Source organism: Mus caroli, unplaced genomic scaffold, assembly GCF_978045245.1.
Source record: "Mus caroli unplaced genomic scaffold, Mus_caroli_1 scaffold_3, whole genome shotgun sequence".
NCBI classification, from domain to species: Eukaryota; Metazoa; Chordata; class Mammalia; order Rodentia; family Muridae; genus Mus; species Mus caroli.
This window is the reverse complement of record NW_028227258.1, coordinates 86,406,472-86,419,751: the sequence shown is the minus strand read 5'-3', so window position 1 is coordinate 86,419,751 and position 13,280 is coordinate 86,406,472. Positions and strand designations below refer to the sequence as shown.

General features: G+C 42.1%; 1 protein-coding gene across 3 annotated transcripts in view; it reads right to left on the bottom strand.

Moving 5' to 3' along the window:
- Positions 1-630: 630 nt before the first annotated feature.
- Golim4 (golgi integral membrane protein 4) overlaps positions 631-13,280 on the bottom strand; it is an 81,253-nt gene continuing 68,603 nt past the window's right edge. For 2 of the 3 annotated variants that reach the window (XM_029475264.2, XM_021158755.2), the window contains 4 exons: positions 10,559-10,726; positions 10,162-10,230; positions 1,658-1,729; positions 631-1,263 (listed from right to left, as the gene is read on the bottom strand). In XM_029475264.2, the coding sequence (XP_029331124.1) occupies positions 1,117-1,263; positions 1,658-1,729; positions 10,162-10,230; positions 10,559-10,726 (456 nt within the window). In that variant the 3' untranslated portion in view covers positions 631-1,116. The remainder of the gene's footprint in view (positions 1,264-1,657; positions 1,730-10,161; positions 10,231-10,558; positions 10,727-13,280) is intronic. The other variant, XM_021158754.3, reaches the window with a different exon arrangement.

Below are 13,280 nucleotides of genomic sequence, written 5' to 3'. Positions count from 1 at the left end.
AAGGATGCATTATTATTGATAGCCATTAGAATGCCTCATACATAGGCAAAGGCAGGTCAATTCTGGGTAAATAGTAAAGCTGCTAAGGGAGGGGTGCCTATCATAGTGCTATAGATATTTTATCATATAGTCTGAAAAATAATCCTATTAAACTGTAGCTTCACATGCTTTCCTACCCATAATTGTGAACCAAATGGTTACATATCAAGGCACGGAGCTTAAGAGAGGAAAATATGCTGTAGCAAGTGGAGTCTGACGAGCAAGCAGATAACTGATGGGGAGACTCTAGAGAAGAAATGATGGAGACTGGGAGTTCACCCAGGAAGCATCACTGTACATACTACATCTATTTCTAAGTGTGTCAGCTCCTTTGGCCTCTCTGACAAGACAGAGTCCTTGATACTTTCATAGGGGTATTAATATTATTCAACTTTCATACGTGATTCCTCTCAAGCAAGATAGCTGTGATTTTAAGAATTGCTATGGATTATTCAAAATGACCTGAAAGTTTGAAAAAAACTTTGTCCTGACACACACACACACACACACACACACACACACACACACACAGACACACAGGCTTTCCAATTGATTTTCAACTGTACAGATGGCTCTCATTTGCCAACACTCTGCAGTAGAGTCATTCTTTCAGAGCTGTACACAAGAACCTGCAAGAACAGCCACTAGGACACCGGCCATTGCCCTGATGTTTGCATAATGTTTTTCCGTACACCTTTTTTTTCTATATCTTGCATTTTATCTGAGATAAATAGTAGACTACCCGGAAGCCAGAAAACAAAATGGTACTGAGCTGAGACATGCACCAAAGCCAAGCACATCTTCCTACCATCACTGAGAAATGAGATTCAGACCTGAAGGCAAGTCTTACTGCTTTTCTTCTTGTCCATGTATAACTTGACTATAAAAGAAGTTTTCACCTAAGGTATCAAAATATATTCATATAAATGTATAGCATTTCTAATAAAAAAGTTAAAAAATTCTAAACCCTTACTTCTGTATGTAATTAAATACTCTAGAATTCAGTAGGCAGGATTTGTTTTGGAGCAGCTTGAGAAAAAAATCGTTGGCTGAGCACAGTCTAGAAACTGGGTCCAGTTACATTTCAGCTCTGCGATGTGATTTCTCAGCAACAGCGGCCCCGTCTTCTTCATCTTCCTCCTCCTCATAATGCTCCTGTCTTCCTTTGGGATGCGCCCTGTTGTGAACTCCTTGTTCTTCACCATCATTATTCTTATCATCCGGCTAAAAGACAAAAGAAAAAAACATAACTAAGAGAGGATGTAGAGCTTGTGATTGATAATCTCTTTTTACCAAAGGATGCAACGTAATTCATTTTGGACAAATAAAAGATGTGAAGAAAAATGATCTCATAAGCAGCACTGCTACAGCATCATTTTCCAGTTATCATTATCTTTTTATAATTCTAGCTGGGCCAGATAACTTTGGCATTTCCTGAGAGATGCAGGGAATATATTGCTGGTCCCTGCCTGTGTGCATGTGTGTGGTTTATATGTGTAAATGTGACATTCCAGATCAGAATAGGGAAACACACATATTCTATCACATGCATATAGATATATATATGCAGCTAGGCACAATTGCATACACATGCACATGTTCAAAGGAATAAACATACATTTTCATCATATGTCTCTTCAACATTATGCTCCATTTCCCGTTTTTTCTCTTCAGTCAGATCTTCCTGAACCTAACACAGAACACAAAGACTGAGTGCTGCTTTTCCATTTAAATACTTGCAATGAAATTATTCTGTTTCTGAGATATTAATCCAAAACAGAACATCTTTACGAAAAGGAACTAAAATTAAAGTTGAAAAATGATGTAAGTCAAAATTTTGACTTGTCAACTGGGTGTGAAGAAATGTGTGATATGCCTCTGTAGAAATTATTGGCAGTTCCTGGCTGTTGAAGGAATAGGTGTCCTTTTCTTCAGTGATGTAGCCACCGAGAAAATGCCTTTGCTCTGGTAAATTATCTCCCACACATGCTTGGGCAAGGAACTCTAATTAGAATCAGTGGGCCATACTTGAAAGGAAGAGATGACAGCAGGAAGAAGATGTGTTAAAAAGAATTGTCCAGAAGGAAAGGAAGTTGGATGAGAAAGGAGGGTAGGGAAGGGTAGTGGGGAGGAACGAGATTAAAATTCACTATACAAATATATGAAACTGTCAAACATTAAGAAAATTGTTACAATCTATATGATTTTCAAAGGAAGACACCTAGATCCGAATTTCTTGTTTGTTTGGATATGAAATAATTCTACAAAGTCAACAGAGATGTAGCTCTGTTTACAGACTGTTGTACTTCCTCTTCCAAATAGGAGAGATCCAGAAATCTATATGTCAGACAGGATAGAAGTCCTTCAAAGGCAAAACAGCCTGTCTTATGCTCTGTATACACCATATACAGTGTTATGTCTGCACGTACTACTGCTAGCCAGAAGAGGGCACCAGATCCCATTGAAGATGGTTGTAAGCCACCAAGTGGCAGATGCTGGTGAGGATGTGGAGAAAGGAACAATCCTCCATTGTTGGTGGGATTGCAAGCTTGTACAACCACTCTGGAAATCAGTCTGGCGGTTCCTCAGAAAATTGGACATAGTACTACTGGAGGATCCAGCAACACCTCTCCTGGGCATATATCCAGAAGAAGTTCCAACCGGTAAGAAGGACACATGCTCCACTCTGTTCATAGCAGCCTTATTTATAATAGCCAGAAGCTGAAAAGAACCCAGATAGATGCCCCTCAACAGAGGAATGGATACAGAAAATGTGGTATATTTACACAATGGAGTACTACTCAGCTATTAAAAAGAATGAATTTATGAAATTCCTAGGCAAATGGATGGACCTGGAGGGCATCATCCTGAGTGAGGTAACACAATCACAAAGGAACTCACAAAATATGTTCTCACTGATAAGTGGATATTAGCCCAGAAACTTAGGATACCCAAGATATAAGATACAATTTGCTAAACGCATGAAACTCAAGAAGAATAAAGACCAAAGTGTGGACACTTTGCCCCTTCTTAGAATTGGGAACAAAACACCCATGGAAGGAGTTACAGAGACAAAATTTGGAGCTGTGACGAAAGGATGGACCATCTAGTGATTGCCATATCCAGGGATCCATCCCATAATCAGCTTCCAAACACTGACACCATTGCATACACTAGCAAGATTTTGCTGAAAGGACCCAGATATAGCTGTCTCTTGTGAGACTATACCAGGGCCTAGCAAACACAGAAGTGGATGAGCACAGTCAGCTATTGAATGGATCACAGGGCCCCCAATGGAGGAGCTAGAGAAAGCACCCAAGGAACTAAAGGGAACTGCAACCTTATAGGTGGAACAACAATATGAACTAACCAGTACCCCGGAGCTCTTGTCTCTAGCTGCATATGTAGCAAAAGATGGTCTAGTCGGCCATCACTGGAAAGAGAGGCCCATTGGACTTGCAAACTTTATATGCCCCAGTACACGGGTACGCCAGGGCCAAAAAGGGGGAGTGGGTGGGTAGGGGAGTGGGGCGGTGGGTATGGGGTACTTTTGGGATAGCATTGAAAATGTAAATGAGGAAAAAACCTAATTAAAAAAAAAAAGAAAAAACAGATATGACACAAGAGGAAAAAAAAAGAAAAACAGATATGACACAAGAGAAAAAAAAAAGGAACTGAACTTAGGACCTCTAAATGAGCAGGAGAAATCCAGAGGAACTTGTGCAGTCTTGTGGAAGAGGGGTCAGGGACAGCATAGGAAGAACTAACTAACTTGGGCCCGTGGAGGCTAACAGAGACTAAACCATCAACCAAAGGGCATGGATGGGCTGGACTAACCCCCCTATGTATTTGTAGCAGATGTGCAGCTGAGGTGTGCTGGAAACTAGAGAACTGAAGAAATAGGAGGGCATGGAAAGAGTGGTAAAGGTGAGCAGAAATTCAAAGTGAGCAAAACCAAAGACAGGCCAGTGGCCTGTTGCCATCTTGTCAGCATGCTCCCTGGATGTTTGCCCTGAAGGCACAGTAAGGCTGTGCTTAGTCAGCGACTGCAGATGGTCAGTCCAGTCACCCCCAGGAGAAAGGTCCCTGTCTTCTGTTCTTGTAGTGACATCATTTATAACGACTGTGTCTTGTTTGTTTGTTTTTTGTTTTTATCAACACTGAGTTTCTCTCTAGCCCTGGTTGACCTGAAACTCGCTCAATAGACAAGTCTGGCCTCAAACTCACAGAGATCTACTGGCCTCTGCCGCCTGAGAGCTGGGATTAAAGATATCACTCTGCCCCCTCCCAGTTATGACTGTGTCATAAGTCAGTTGTTATATTTAAAGGTTATAGCATGGTGACCTTCTGTCATTTTTCTATATTAATTTCCACCAAGAATTCTCTCGTATTAACTCTATACTTCCAATTCTTAAAATACTTAACAATGTCAACCTTATGCCAGGCCTGGGTAAGCTGTAGTTAGAGTCCAAGAATAAATTATAAATTCTGTGATTCTGAAAAACTAAAGTGACCTCTCTGAAACTCAAACTTCTTATGCATAAAATAAAAATGTTGAATAAAAAGTCCACGGCCCCTGGTGTTTATATGTGGGTTGGGGGAGGCGTGGTCTGAGCACTGTGGATCCTTTTAAGCATCTAGTGAGAAAATGTCTAGCAAATGGGCAGAACCACTCACACAAGTCATCTTCCACTGCTTTCCCTAGGACTATTTGTTTAAACAGGGGTTCCCCAAATATCACTATACACTTGGTAGAAGGTAGAGCTTTGGAAGGGCTCCGATTTCTAGGGCCCCTGAAAGATAAGATCCAATTTCCTCTAGGGCAGCTTTGGTCTAGGTATTTGTATGTTTTATGAACTTCTCAAGGTGACTCTTGGTCACAGCTGAGTCAGGACACTACTTCTGGGAGTACAATGGATGTTAGTTAAGCATGTCTGGCTGGGGAGATAACAACCTTCCTAAAAATGTTTTTCCCTTTCTCTACTCGCTGAATCTATTGTAGATATTTTAGCTTATGTCCCAGTTGTCATTTCAATTATAGCTGCAAAATGATGATTTAAATAGGTCTTTCATTTGGGGAATCAAAACATGATATTCTATAATTTTCTAGCCATAGAGACAATAGACTCTTACAAATATAAAAGTAATGCATTCATCATGTTTGAGACAAAAGTAACACAAGCTCATCTTAATTCCATTACTAAATAAGAACAGATGATATTGTGCCTCTGAGCATAACAATATGCTTAAGCTACTAGCCCAGGTCAAAAGTTCCCCTTTGATCATTTATATCTTCCACAACAGCCTGCGTTACTATCCCACTAAAGCTGGCACCAAGTCTCATCGAACACACCCCAGTGCTGCTCCTTTTCATTTGGAGCCCTGAAATCTGTGCTTTTGAAACTGCAGAAAAGAATTCTACCAGATGGGGGCAAACCTTGTGTCTGAACTTAGTGCTGGTTCCTTATCTTGTGCCATCATTTGGTTAAAAAAAAAAAAAAAAAAAAAAAAAAAAAGCTGTTCTTCACATGACAAAAACGGTGCACCTAGCTAGGAACCAGGAGGAATCCTTTTCAGACACTAAGCCTGGAAGGATCCAGAGGTTGTGGCATGTGACAGTGAAAGGTCTTCAGCATTATCTACAATGGCTGATCTGCAAGTTCTAAGAACTGTGCCCATTTCAAGTTACCCTTCCCTCTCCCTCCCTCCCTCCTTTCCTTTTTCCTCCCTTGCAGGGTCTCATATCCCTGGATGGGTTTAAATTCACCATGTAGCTGAGAACAATCCTGAACTTCTGACTCTCCTGTCTCTATTCCCAAGGTGCTGGGACTATAACTGTGCACCACCACACCCAGCTTATATGTTGCTTGCAATAGAACTTGCTGGCCAAGAGCTCTACCAGCTGTGCCACGCCCTCAGCTCTGGAAGTTTCTTGACATGTTGCTCATGTGCCTGGGTTACATTGGGGATAGGGTGTGTGCTCCTCTGGCTATAGAATGGGTGCCATTAGCCTTTTATTTCTCTCTGAGAATATTCTTATTAATTTGCTTCTTTTGTTGTACTAGAGTCATGAAAGTATTCAAATTGTTCATGAACTCATTTAAACTGTTTTCAACATTTAAATAATTTAAAATACCTAATACTTTTTAGTTATGTAATAATGTCTCTTCTCTCAAACGTAGATAAAACATCTAGAATGCTGGTGATTTGAGAGAAATATTACAGTAAATATTTTTACTGTAAAAATAGTAAACAAATAAACAAGGAGGGCTGGTCAGAAACCATCAGGTTTGCATCTTAGAAAGATAACATGGCTGGAATAAAAGAAAAGGTGGTGAAAAGCTGGGGGGGGGGGGGTAGCACAGTCAGTGAAATGTTTGCTGGGTAAGCAGTTGGACCACAAGTCAATCCTCAGAGTCTACATCAAAGGTCTCACTAGTGGCATGCACATAATCCCAGCTCTGGTGAGGCAGGGACAGGCAGATTCCTGGGGCTTTCTGTATAGACAGCATGTCTGCCTAATGAATGCCAGGCCAACCTTACTCCTGAAAACAAAGGTGGATGTCCCCAGAGAGCGAGATGCCCTCTGGCCACCACACTCATGAGAATACGTATGAATCACATTTTTGTTCCCACTCATCAGAACATACACATGTAAACACACACACACATGTACGTACATACACACACACCAAAAGCTCTTTTTCTCCCCTCCCTTCCTTTGCTTCCCATTCTCAAGCCAGGAAGTCTGATGACTGTAGCTCTGACAGATGTAAGGCCGATAGGATACAATTCTCAAGGACTAAATACTAATACCAATACATCTGAGTGATGTCGTGGAAGGAGTGAAACTGAGGGCTGTTATAAGTCTACAGCTCAGCAGCTCCAGAGCAGCTGGAACACCCAGGCTAAGAGATGATGGGAGTGAAGCCACTTTGGAATTTCACTGTATTTATAGTGCACAGATACTGCCCAACCACACACACTAAAACAAGGGATCCACACTTTTAGTTCACTGCTCATATTGCTACAGGCTGCTCAGCTCCTCATCTCTGTTACTGGTGCTTGAAAAAAAATGTGACATCTACTCTTCTCCTTCCTGTATAGAAAGTCTGGGAACACTGGAAAGATCTGGCAGAATTCAGAACAGCAAGGATGCTCAGTGGACAGGGAGGCAGTTAAGGGAAAGAAAAGCTTTTTGGAGAGTTGCAGGAAGTAGTCCTACTGTGTGTGTGTGTGTGTGTGTGTGTGTGTGTGTGTGTGTGTGTGTGTGAGAGAGAGAGAGAGAGAGAGAGAGAGAGAGAGAGAGAGAGAGAGAGAGAGAGAATCCAGAGCTAATGCAACAGGGGGTCAAAAAGGCATGGGGCTTTGTGCAACAAGCCAGTGTTATAACCCCAGAAGAACTCAAGGAGAGGAATACTGGGCACAAGGGAGGGGAAGGATGCCCTCTGAGAGAAGGTTGCAGAGGAATAGAACAAGCCGCTGGCTTGTTGCATGCCCTTGCTGGTATTTCTGGTCCCTCGGTCCCTATCTATCCCTCTCCCATCTCAGGATCACTCTCCTTCATCTTAACTGATCAGACTACAGAGCTGCGAAGGAATCAGCAAACACTGATTAAACTTTTATGTTCACCCTTCTGAATTTTTAAAAGGAAGCCAAGGTGAACCCTTTCTTTCTTAATCTCTCAAGGCTGTCCCCCGACATTTGCCATAAGGAAACAAAGGACTAGACATCCTGTTACAGGAGCAGTCCTGATGAATTGCTCTCTCCAGCAAACGTCTTCATATTCAAGGCTGCTCCTTTCTCAGCCCTCTTCCTGGAAAGACAATTGCTGGGTTTTCATGAAGACAAACAGCAGGAAGGGGAATGTGTCAGAATGCTAAGCTCACGCCTGGTACACAGAACATGGCTGTGGTTATGAAGAGCAGTGTGCTTTTCTCTTTTCCTGGGAACAGCATGCATTTTAGCACTGGCTCTACAAAGCTGACAGGGGCAGGAAGAATGAGGCAGGGACTCCGGAAGGCAGCGGAGAGTGCTGGAGCAGAGCACAAGCCCTCTGAACTTGCTCTCTTCTCGGGGGCAGCCTGTCTTTGGTGGTCCTATGACTACCTGCCTATCTGCCCTTTCCTTCAGGGAGAAGGCTGTGTGTTTGCAAGGTACTGGTTATGAAGTTGCTCTTAGGGCTTTGACTTGGGGAATACTGAGTTATCTACAAAGAGAATAATTGTGGGGTTTTTGACCTGACATAAAACATATTCCCTGTGGCAGTTTGAAGAAAAAAATGGCAGCCATAGGCTGATAGGGAGTGTCATATGAACGGAAGAAGACATGTGGCCGTTTTGGAGTAAGTGTGACATTATTGGAGGAAGACTGTCACTAGTCATAGGGAGGCTTTGAGGCTTCAGAAGCTCAGGCCCAGTGGCTCACTCACTCTTTCTGCTGCCTTTAGATCCAGATGTAGATAGAACTCTCTGCTGCCTCTCTAGCATTCGGTCTAACTGTATACTGCTATGCTTTCTGCTCTGAATAATGGATTAAACTTCAGAACTGTAAGCCAGCCCCTGTTAAATGTTTTCCTGTGTAAAAGTTGCTGTGGTCATGGAGTCTCTTCACCATAATAAAATACTGAGACATGCTCACTTATAGGAGTTCACTCGGGAGACAGCTGCAGAACACAGGCTCTCACACACTGAACTCACCAGCTATCTAATTACAGGAATAAGATACTGTGATAGGTTTTGTTGTTGTTGTTTTTTAAGATTCATTAGTGATAATATGCCAAAAGTTTATAATGGAAATAAAATTAAAATATAATGGAATTTAAAATTAAAAATTAGATCTAAATGTATTTTGTTTAAATGAATCCCAGTCCTTTTCATATTTTACTGCCTCTTTTCTCTTCCTTTTGGTGGGGGAGATGTGCTGGAGACTGAACCCAAGGCTTCTCACTTGCCAGGTGAACCTCACTATTAAGCTTAATTAAGAAGTTGCACTCCCATAAGGGAAGAAACTGGTATTCATTCATATGAGAATGAAAGACTGGTCCATCTCTAGAAATATTTACTGTGAGTTAGATGTTGCACTCTGTGGGGTGTAGAGGAATTTTAGTCCAGCAACAGAGCTATTGTGGCAAGGAATCACATTCAAAGACCTAGGTCTGTGTGATCCGGCTGGAATGCTGACACACCCCACACCTTTAATCCTTCTGGCTGGCATACAGACACACCGTTAGCACACACTTTTAAAGTAAAATTAGTTTATAGAAAGAAGCAGCCATGTTGGGCAGTGATGCCTAATTGAGAATCAGAGACAAATCAGAGAAAGATCTGGCAGAATGAGTCAGATACAGGACGCACCCAACTGTCAGGAGAAAAGCCGTTTAAGAGCAGTGCAGGGAGAGAAAGTTGAAGTGTGTCTGGAGTTGAGTCAGTTGGGAGTCCGTACAGTGAGTGCAGTACAGCGGGGTTGGGTTTGTCTGTGAGTTCATGAAGGTCAGCTGAAGAAGCTGAAGCGCGAGAATAAGAAGGAGCCAGAAAATTAGAACAAATTGCTAGAGTTAGTTTGAAACCAAGCAGAAGAATTCAGTCACAAGCTGAAAGAAGCCAATTTGAACCAGTCAGCTTGGAGAGGAGTTTGAGCCAGATCTGCTGAGTTGAACCAGCCAGCCAGCTTTCAGAAAGAACTAGAAAAGGTGAGCTTATTTAACAATAAGCTTTCAAGATGACAAACACGTCAGGCAAATAAAAGTTACTTTCACAGTGGGGAGTTTCTCTGACAGGCATAGGGAAGATTCCACAGAGAAAGCTCTAGGAGTCAGTCCATATTCCCCCAGATATGCAGAGCCTTGTTCTCTCTTTGATGAGAGAAAATGCATGTGTGGATACTCTCAGAAAGATCACATGAATTTCAGTCTGCCACAGCTCTTCTCGATTCCAAATCTGTGGTCATTTAAAATTACTCTGGTTTATCTTCTAAGTGTTTCAACTGCCATGATCCATATAGTCTTCAAGTTCCCACCCCTTTCTCATACCATTTAAGTCTGAATGTCAAAGTCGACAGAACTGAGATTTGTTTTAGGGTAGCATGCCCAGTGTGTCCTGTCCCATGCATCCTATCTTATACCTCTTCCTCTCCTTCTTCCTGATACTGCTCATCAACATTATCCTCCTGCTGGTCTGGATTCCCTGCCATCTGTTGAAACAAAAGGAGAGGCTCACGTTACTGTACCTAGGAGAGTCGTCTCACAGGATGCTGACTGAAAGAATGAGAATACCATGATGAAAAGTGCACTTGCAAATGCATCAGTAGCCAGAAAATGATAAATATTCATTTCTCAAATGTGGAGGGTGGGTCATCCCTTACCTGGCTCTGGGATTATAAGCATAGCATCCCAAGGGTCCAAGACTTGCTGATGTGGCAAATCTTCTCTAACTCACATAAGCATTTGCCTTCCCCATAAACTAGGCATTTCCTAAAGTGGTCAGGCTGAACCCACTCTTCACCCCAGGCATTATCTTACCACCAAGTGCTCATCCATTTCTACATTCCCCTGCTTTGCTTCGCTTTGTTTTTGCTCTTCACTTTCCTCTGGCAAATTTTCTTCTCTCACTTGCTCAGCTTCCTCAAATTCATCTTCGCCTTGATTGTTGGGGTCATCTGCTGGGTTTATATCCTCCACAGCTGCCCTCTGCAAAATGTTCATAAAAAGCATTCCACCACTTCAAAACTGAGGCTCAAGTTTAATTTCACTGGAAAGGTCATACGCTGGCAGAAAATGAAATTGCCCTTCATGGGACTGTTCAGATCAATCTTTCCCAAGACTTGCAAAAATGGAACTCTTGCTTTGTCAGTGTTTCAGGAATCAGATCGATTGAGGGAGTACACATTGTACTTCATGTGTGCAAGTGATTCCTCAGAATTCTAGCATGGGAGCATTACCACATAGCCAACAGTGAGTGGTAAGAAAAGTCAGAGGTCCAAATGGAAAAAAAAATCAGTAATAATCAAGATCAGAGAGTTAGATGGGTAAATAACTCTTCTTTTTTCTTTCTGATATGCTGAGACATGAGGCCCATCCATTAAGCGAGACTGGCTTGTTATCAAGCCCTTTGGTATTCAGTTACCAGCTCCCCAGCATATAAGCATGCAGTACTACATCTGACTTTATATGTAGCTGCTGGAGACTGGGCATGTTCGTGCTTGTGCAGCAAGCTCTTTTCTAACTGAGATACTTTTTTGGCCCCTGAAAATAATTCTTAACATGTAAATAGGCAGAGAGTAGTTGGTGGGAAAGAAAGCCCATATGCAAGAGTAAAGGGTCCTTTTGTAGCATGGCTAAATTTCTTTTTCAACTAGGGCTACGTGAAGAAGAGTAATAGTGCTCTAGAAGGGGATAGGAAAAAAAATCAGACAATACATCACCAAGGTATTTCCACAGGAGTTCTCAGTAATTGTGTTGGCCTCACAATTACTTCACTTATCCATTTAAGCACCCAGGACACTGGTTAAATAATACCCAACCTCAGATGATCTTGAGATGGGCAGATAAACCTCTGCTTCTTATGGGTGTCCCCAGTCCTTTGGTAAGCCTAGGGACAGGGACTGAAGTGGGAATTGCACTCCGTGAGATGCTCAGGCCATGGAGTAGGATCTATTCTCTCAGCACTGGGCAGACAAGGGGGCTCTTTCTCCCATTCACTCAGCCACTTGACCATGGTCAAGAGCTTCCTGTCGTGTCAGATGGCTTATTCCTGCACAGCCCTGGCCTGGAGCTTCAAGTGCAAATGACACTGCTCTCAATATAAACGATAAGTCCTCACCTTCACATCCAATTCCAATTACCCTACAATCTCTTGTTTTATAGGCTTTCCTGTATGAATTATTCATCATTTGTTCGAAGGATAGAGAAAAAAGTGTAACCCACTCTGAGCAGAAAAAAAATGCTAAATATCACTTTTTAAGTTCATAAAATGCAAATGCTAGCCCCCAGCTCCAACCAATCAACAATTGGGGGGGGGAGGGTTTACAGGAAAAAAAAATTCTCATCAAATAAAATAGTGAATACAGAATTGAACCAGAAGTAACACAATCTCTAGTTAAGGGGACAGGTAAAAGGCCCCAGTCTTTTCCAGTGCATTGAATAGAATGAGCAAAAAGATGTCAGGAGAGTAAAGGATGCTACAAGCCAGGGTGCATATCCTAAATCTATCAGACCCACCCTGTCCCCAGTGGCAGCCTTCATCTCCTCTTACACACTTGTACGTTTTTCTGCTCTGGCTCTCTTACTCTCAAGGGACAGTTCTCATTCTCTCATATGTTTCTACTTCCATTATTGGAAATAGTTCAGAGGTAGGTTCTATATAAATGTCATTGCAGAAGGGAATAAAAGAAGGCATACTGAAAGCTAAGTAGAAAACCATCAGCATCAAGGTGCTCCAAGCCAACCCCGGAACATGGTGGGACCAATAATCAGAAGAATTTCTGGATCAATTTATACAGAACTCGGGGAATGGATGTCATCCCAACATGTGTATTGATTTATTAGCAATCTATGAGAGAAGAGCTAAAATAGACTGTAAACGTCATGTATACAAAACACAAGATTGGATCCACTCCACAACGGCTTGCATTTCTCCTGTATAGGGCTAAGAACCTAGACTGTCCAACCAGAAAGGCAGGGGTCTTGTTTTCAGTCAACACAAAGACTATCCAAGCATCTACATAACTGCACTCTGAATTGTGCATAACATTTTGGCACCCAATGACCTCTTTTTCAAACCTGCAGCCACACATCCTTGTTCAGTGCTATTAAGGTGGTCACAAAGCATGGAACAAAGTCACAGGACACACTTGACAGCCCAACAGAGCAGACAACATGCTCAGCAAACAGGAAGTCTCTTTTCCCATCCGCTTTCCAACTTCTTGGTTGGCTTTCCCTCTCCTCTTCATCTTTAAGAATCACTGTATTTTTTGACGTTTCTCAATTTTGTTCTTCTAAGCTAAAGCTTAATCACTCTAAAAGATGCCAAAGTTAATGTTCTTTTTAATCCTGAGAACAACCTCCAGTCCATTTCTTCACACACCTCCACTGTAGAAAGCCAGCCCAGAATAATCATTGGAGAACCCAGAATTAATTGTTAAGCACAGAGGTCTGCTCTCTTCCATGGAAGGAAGAGTGGGATGCCTGCTCTGGAATGCTGGAGTGCTGTGCTTAACCTGGCAATCCTTTGCTATTCTAGTAG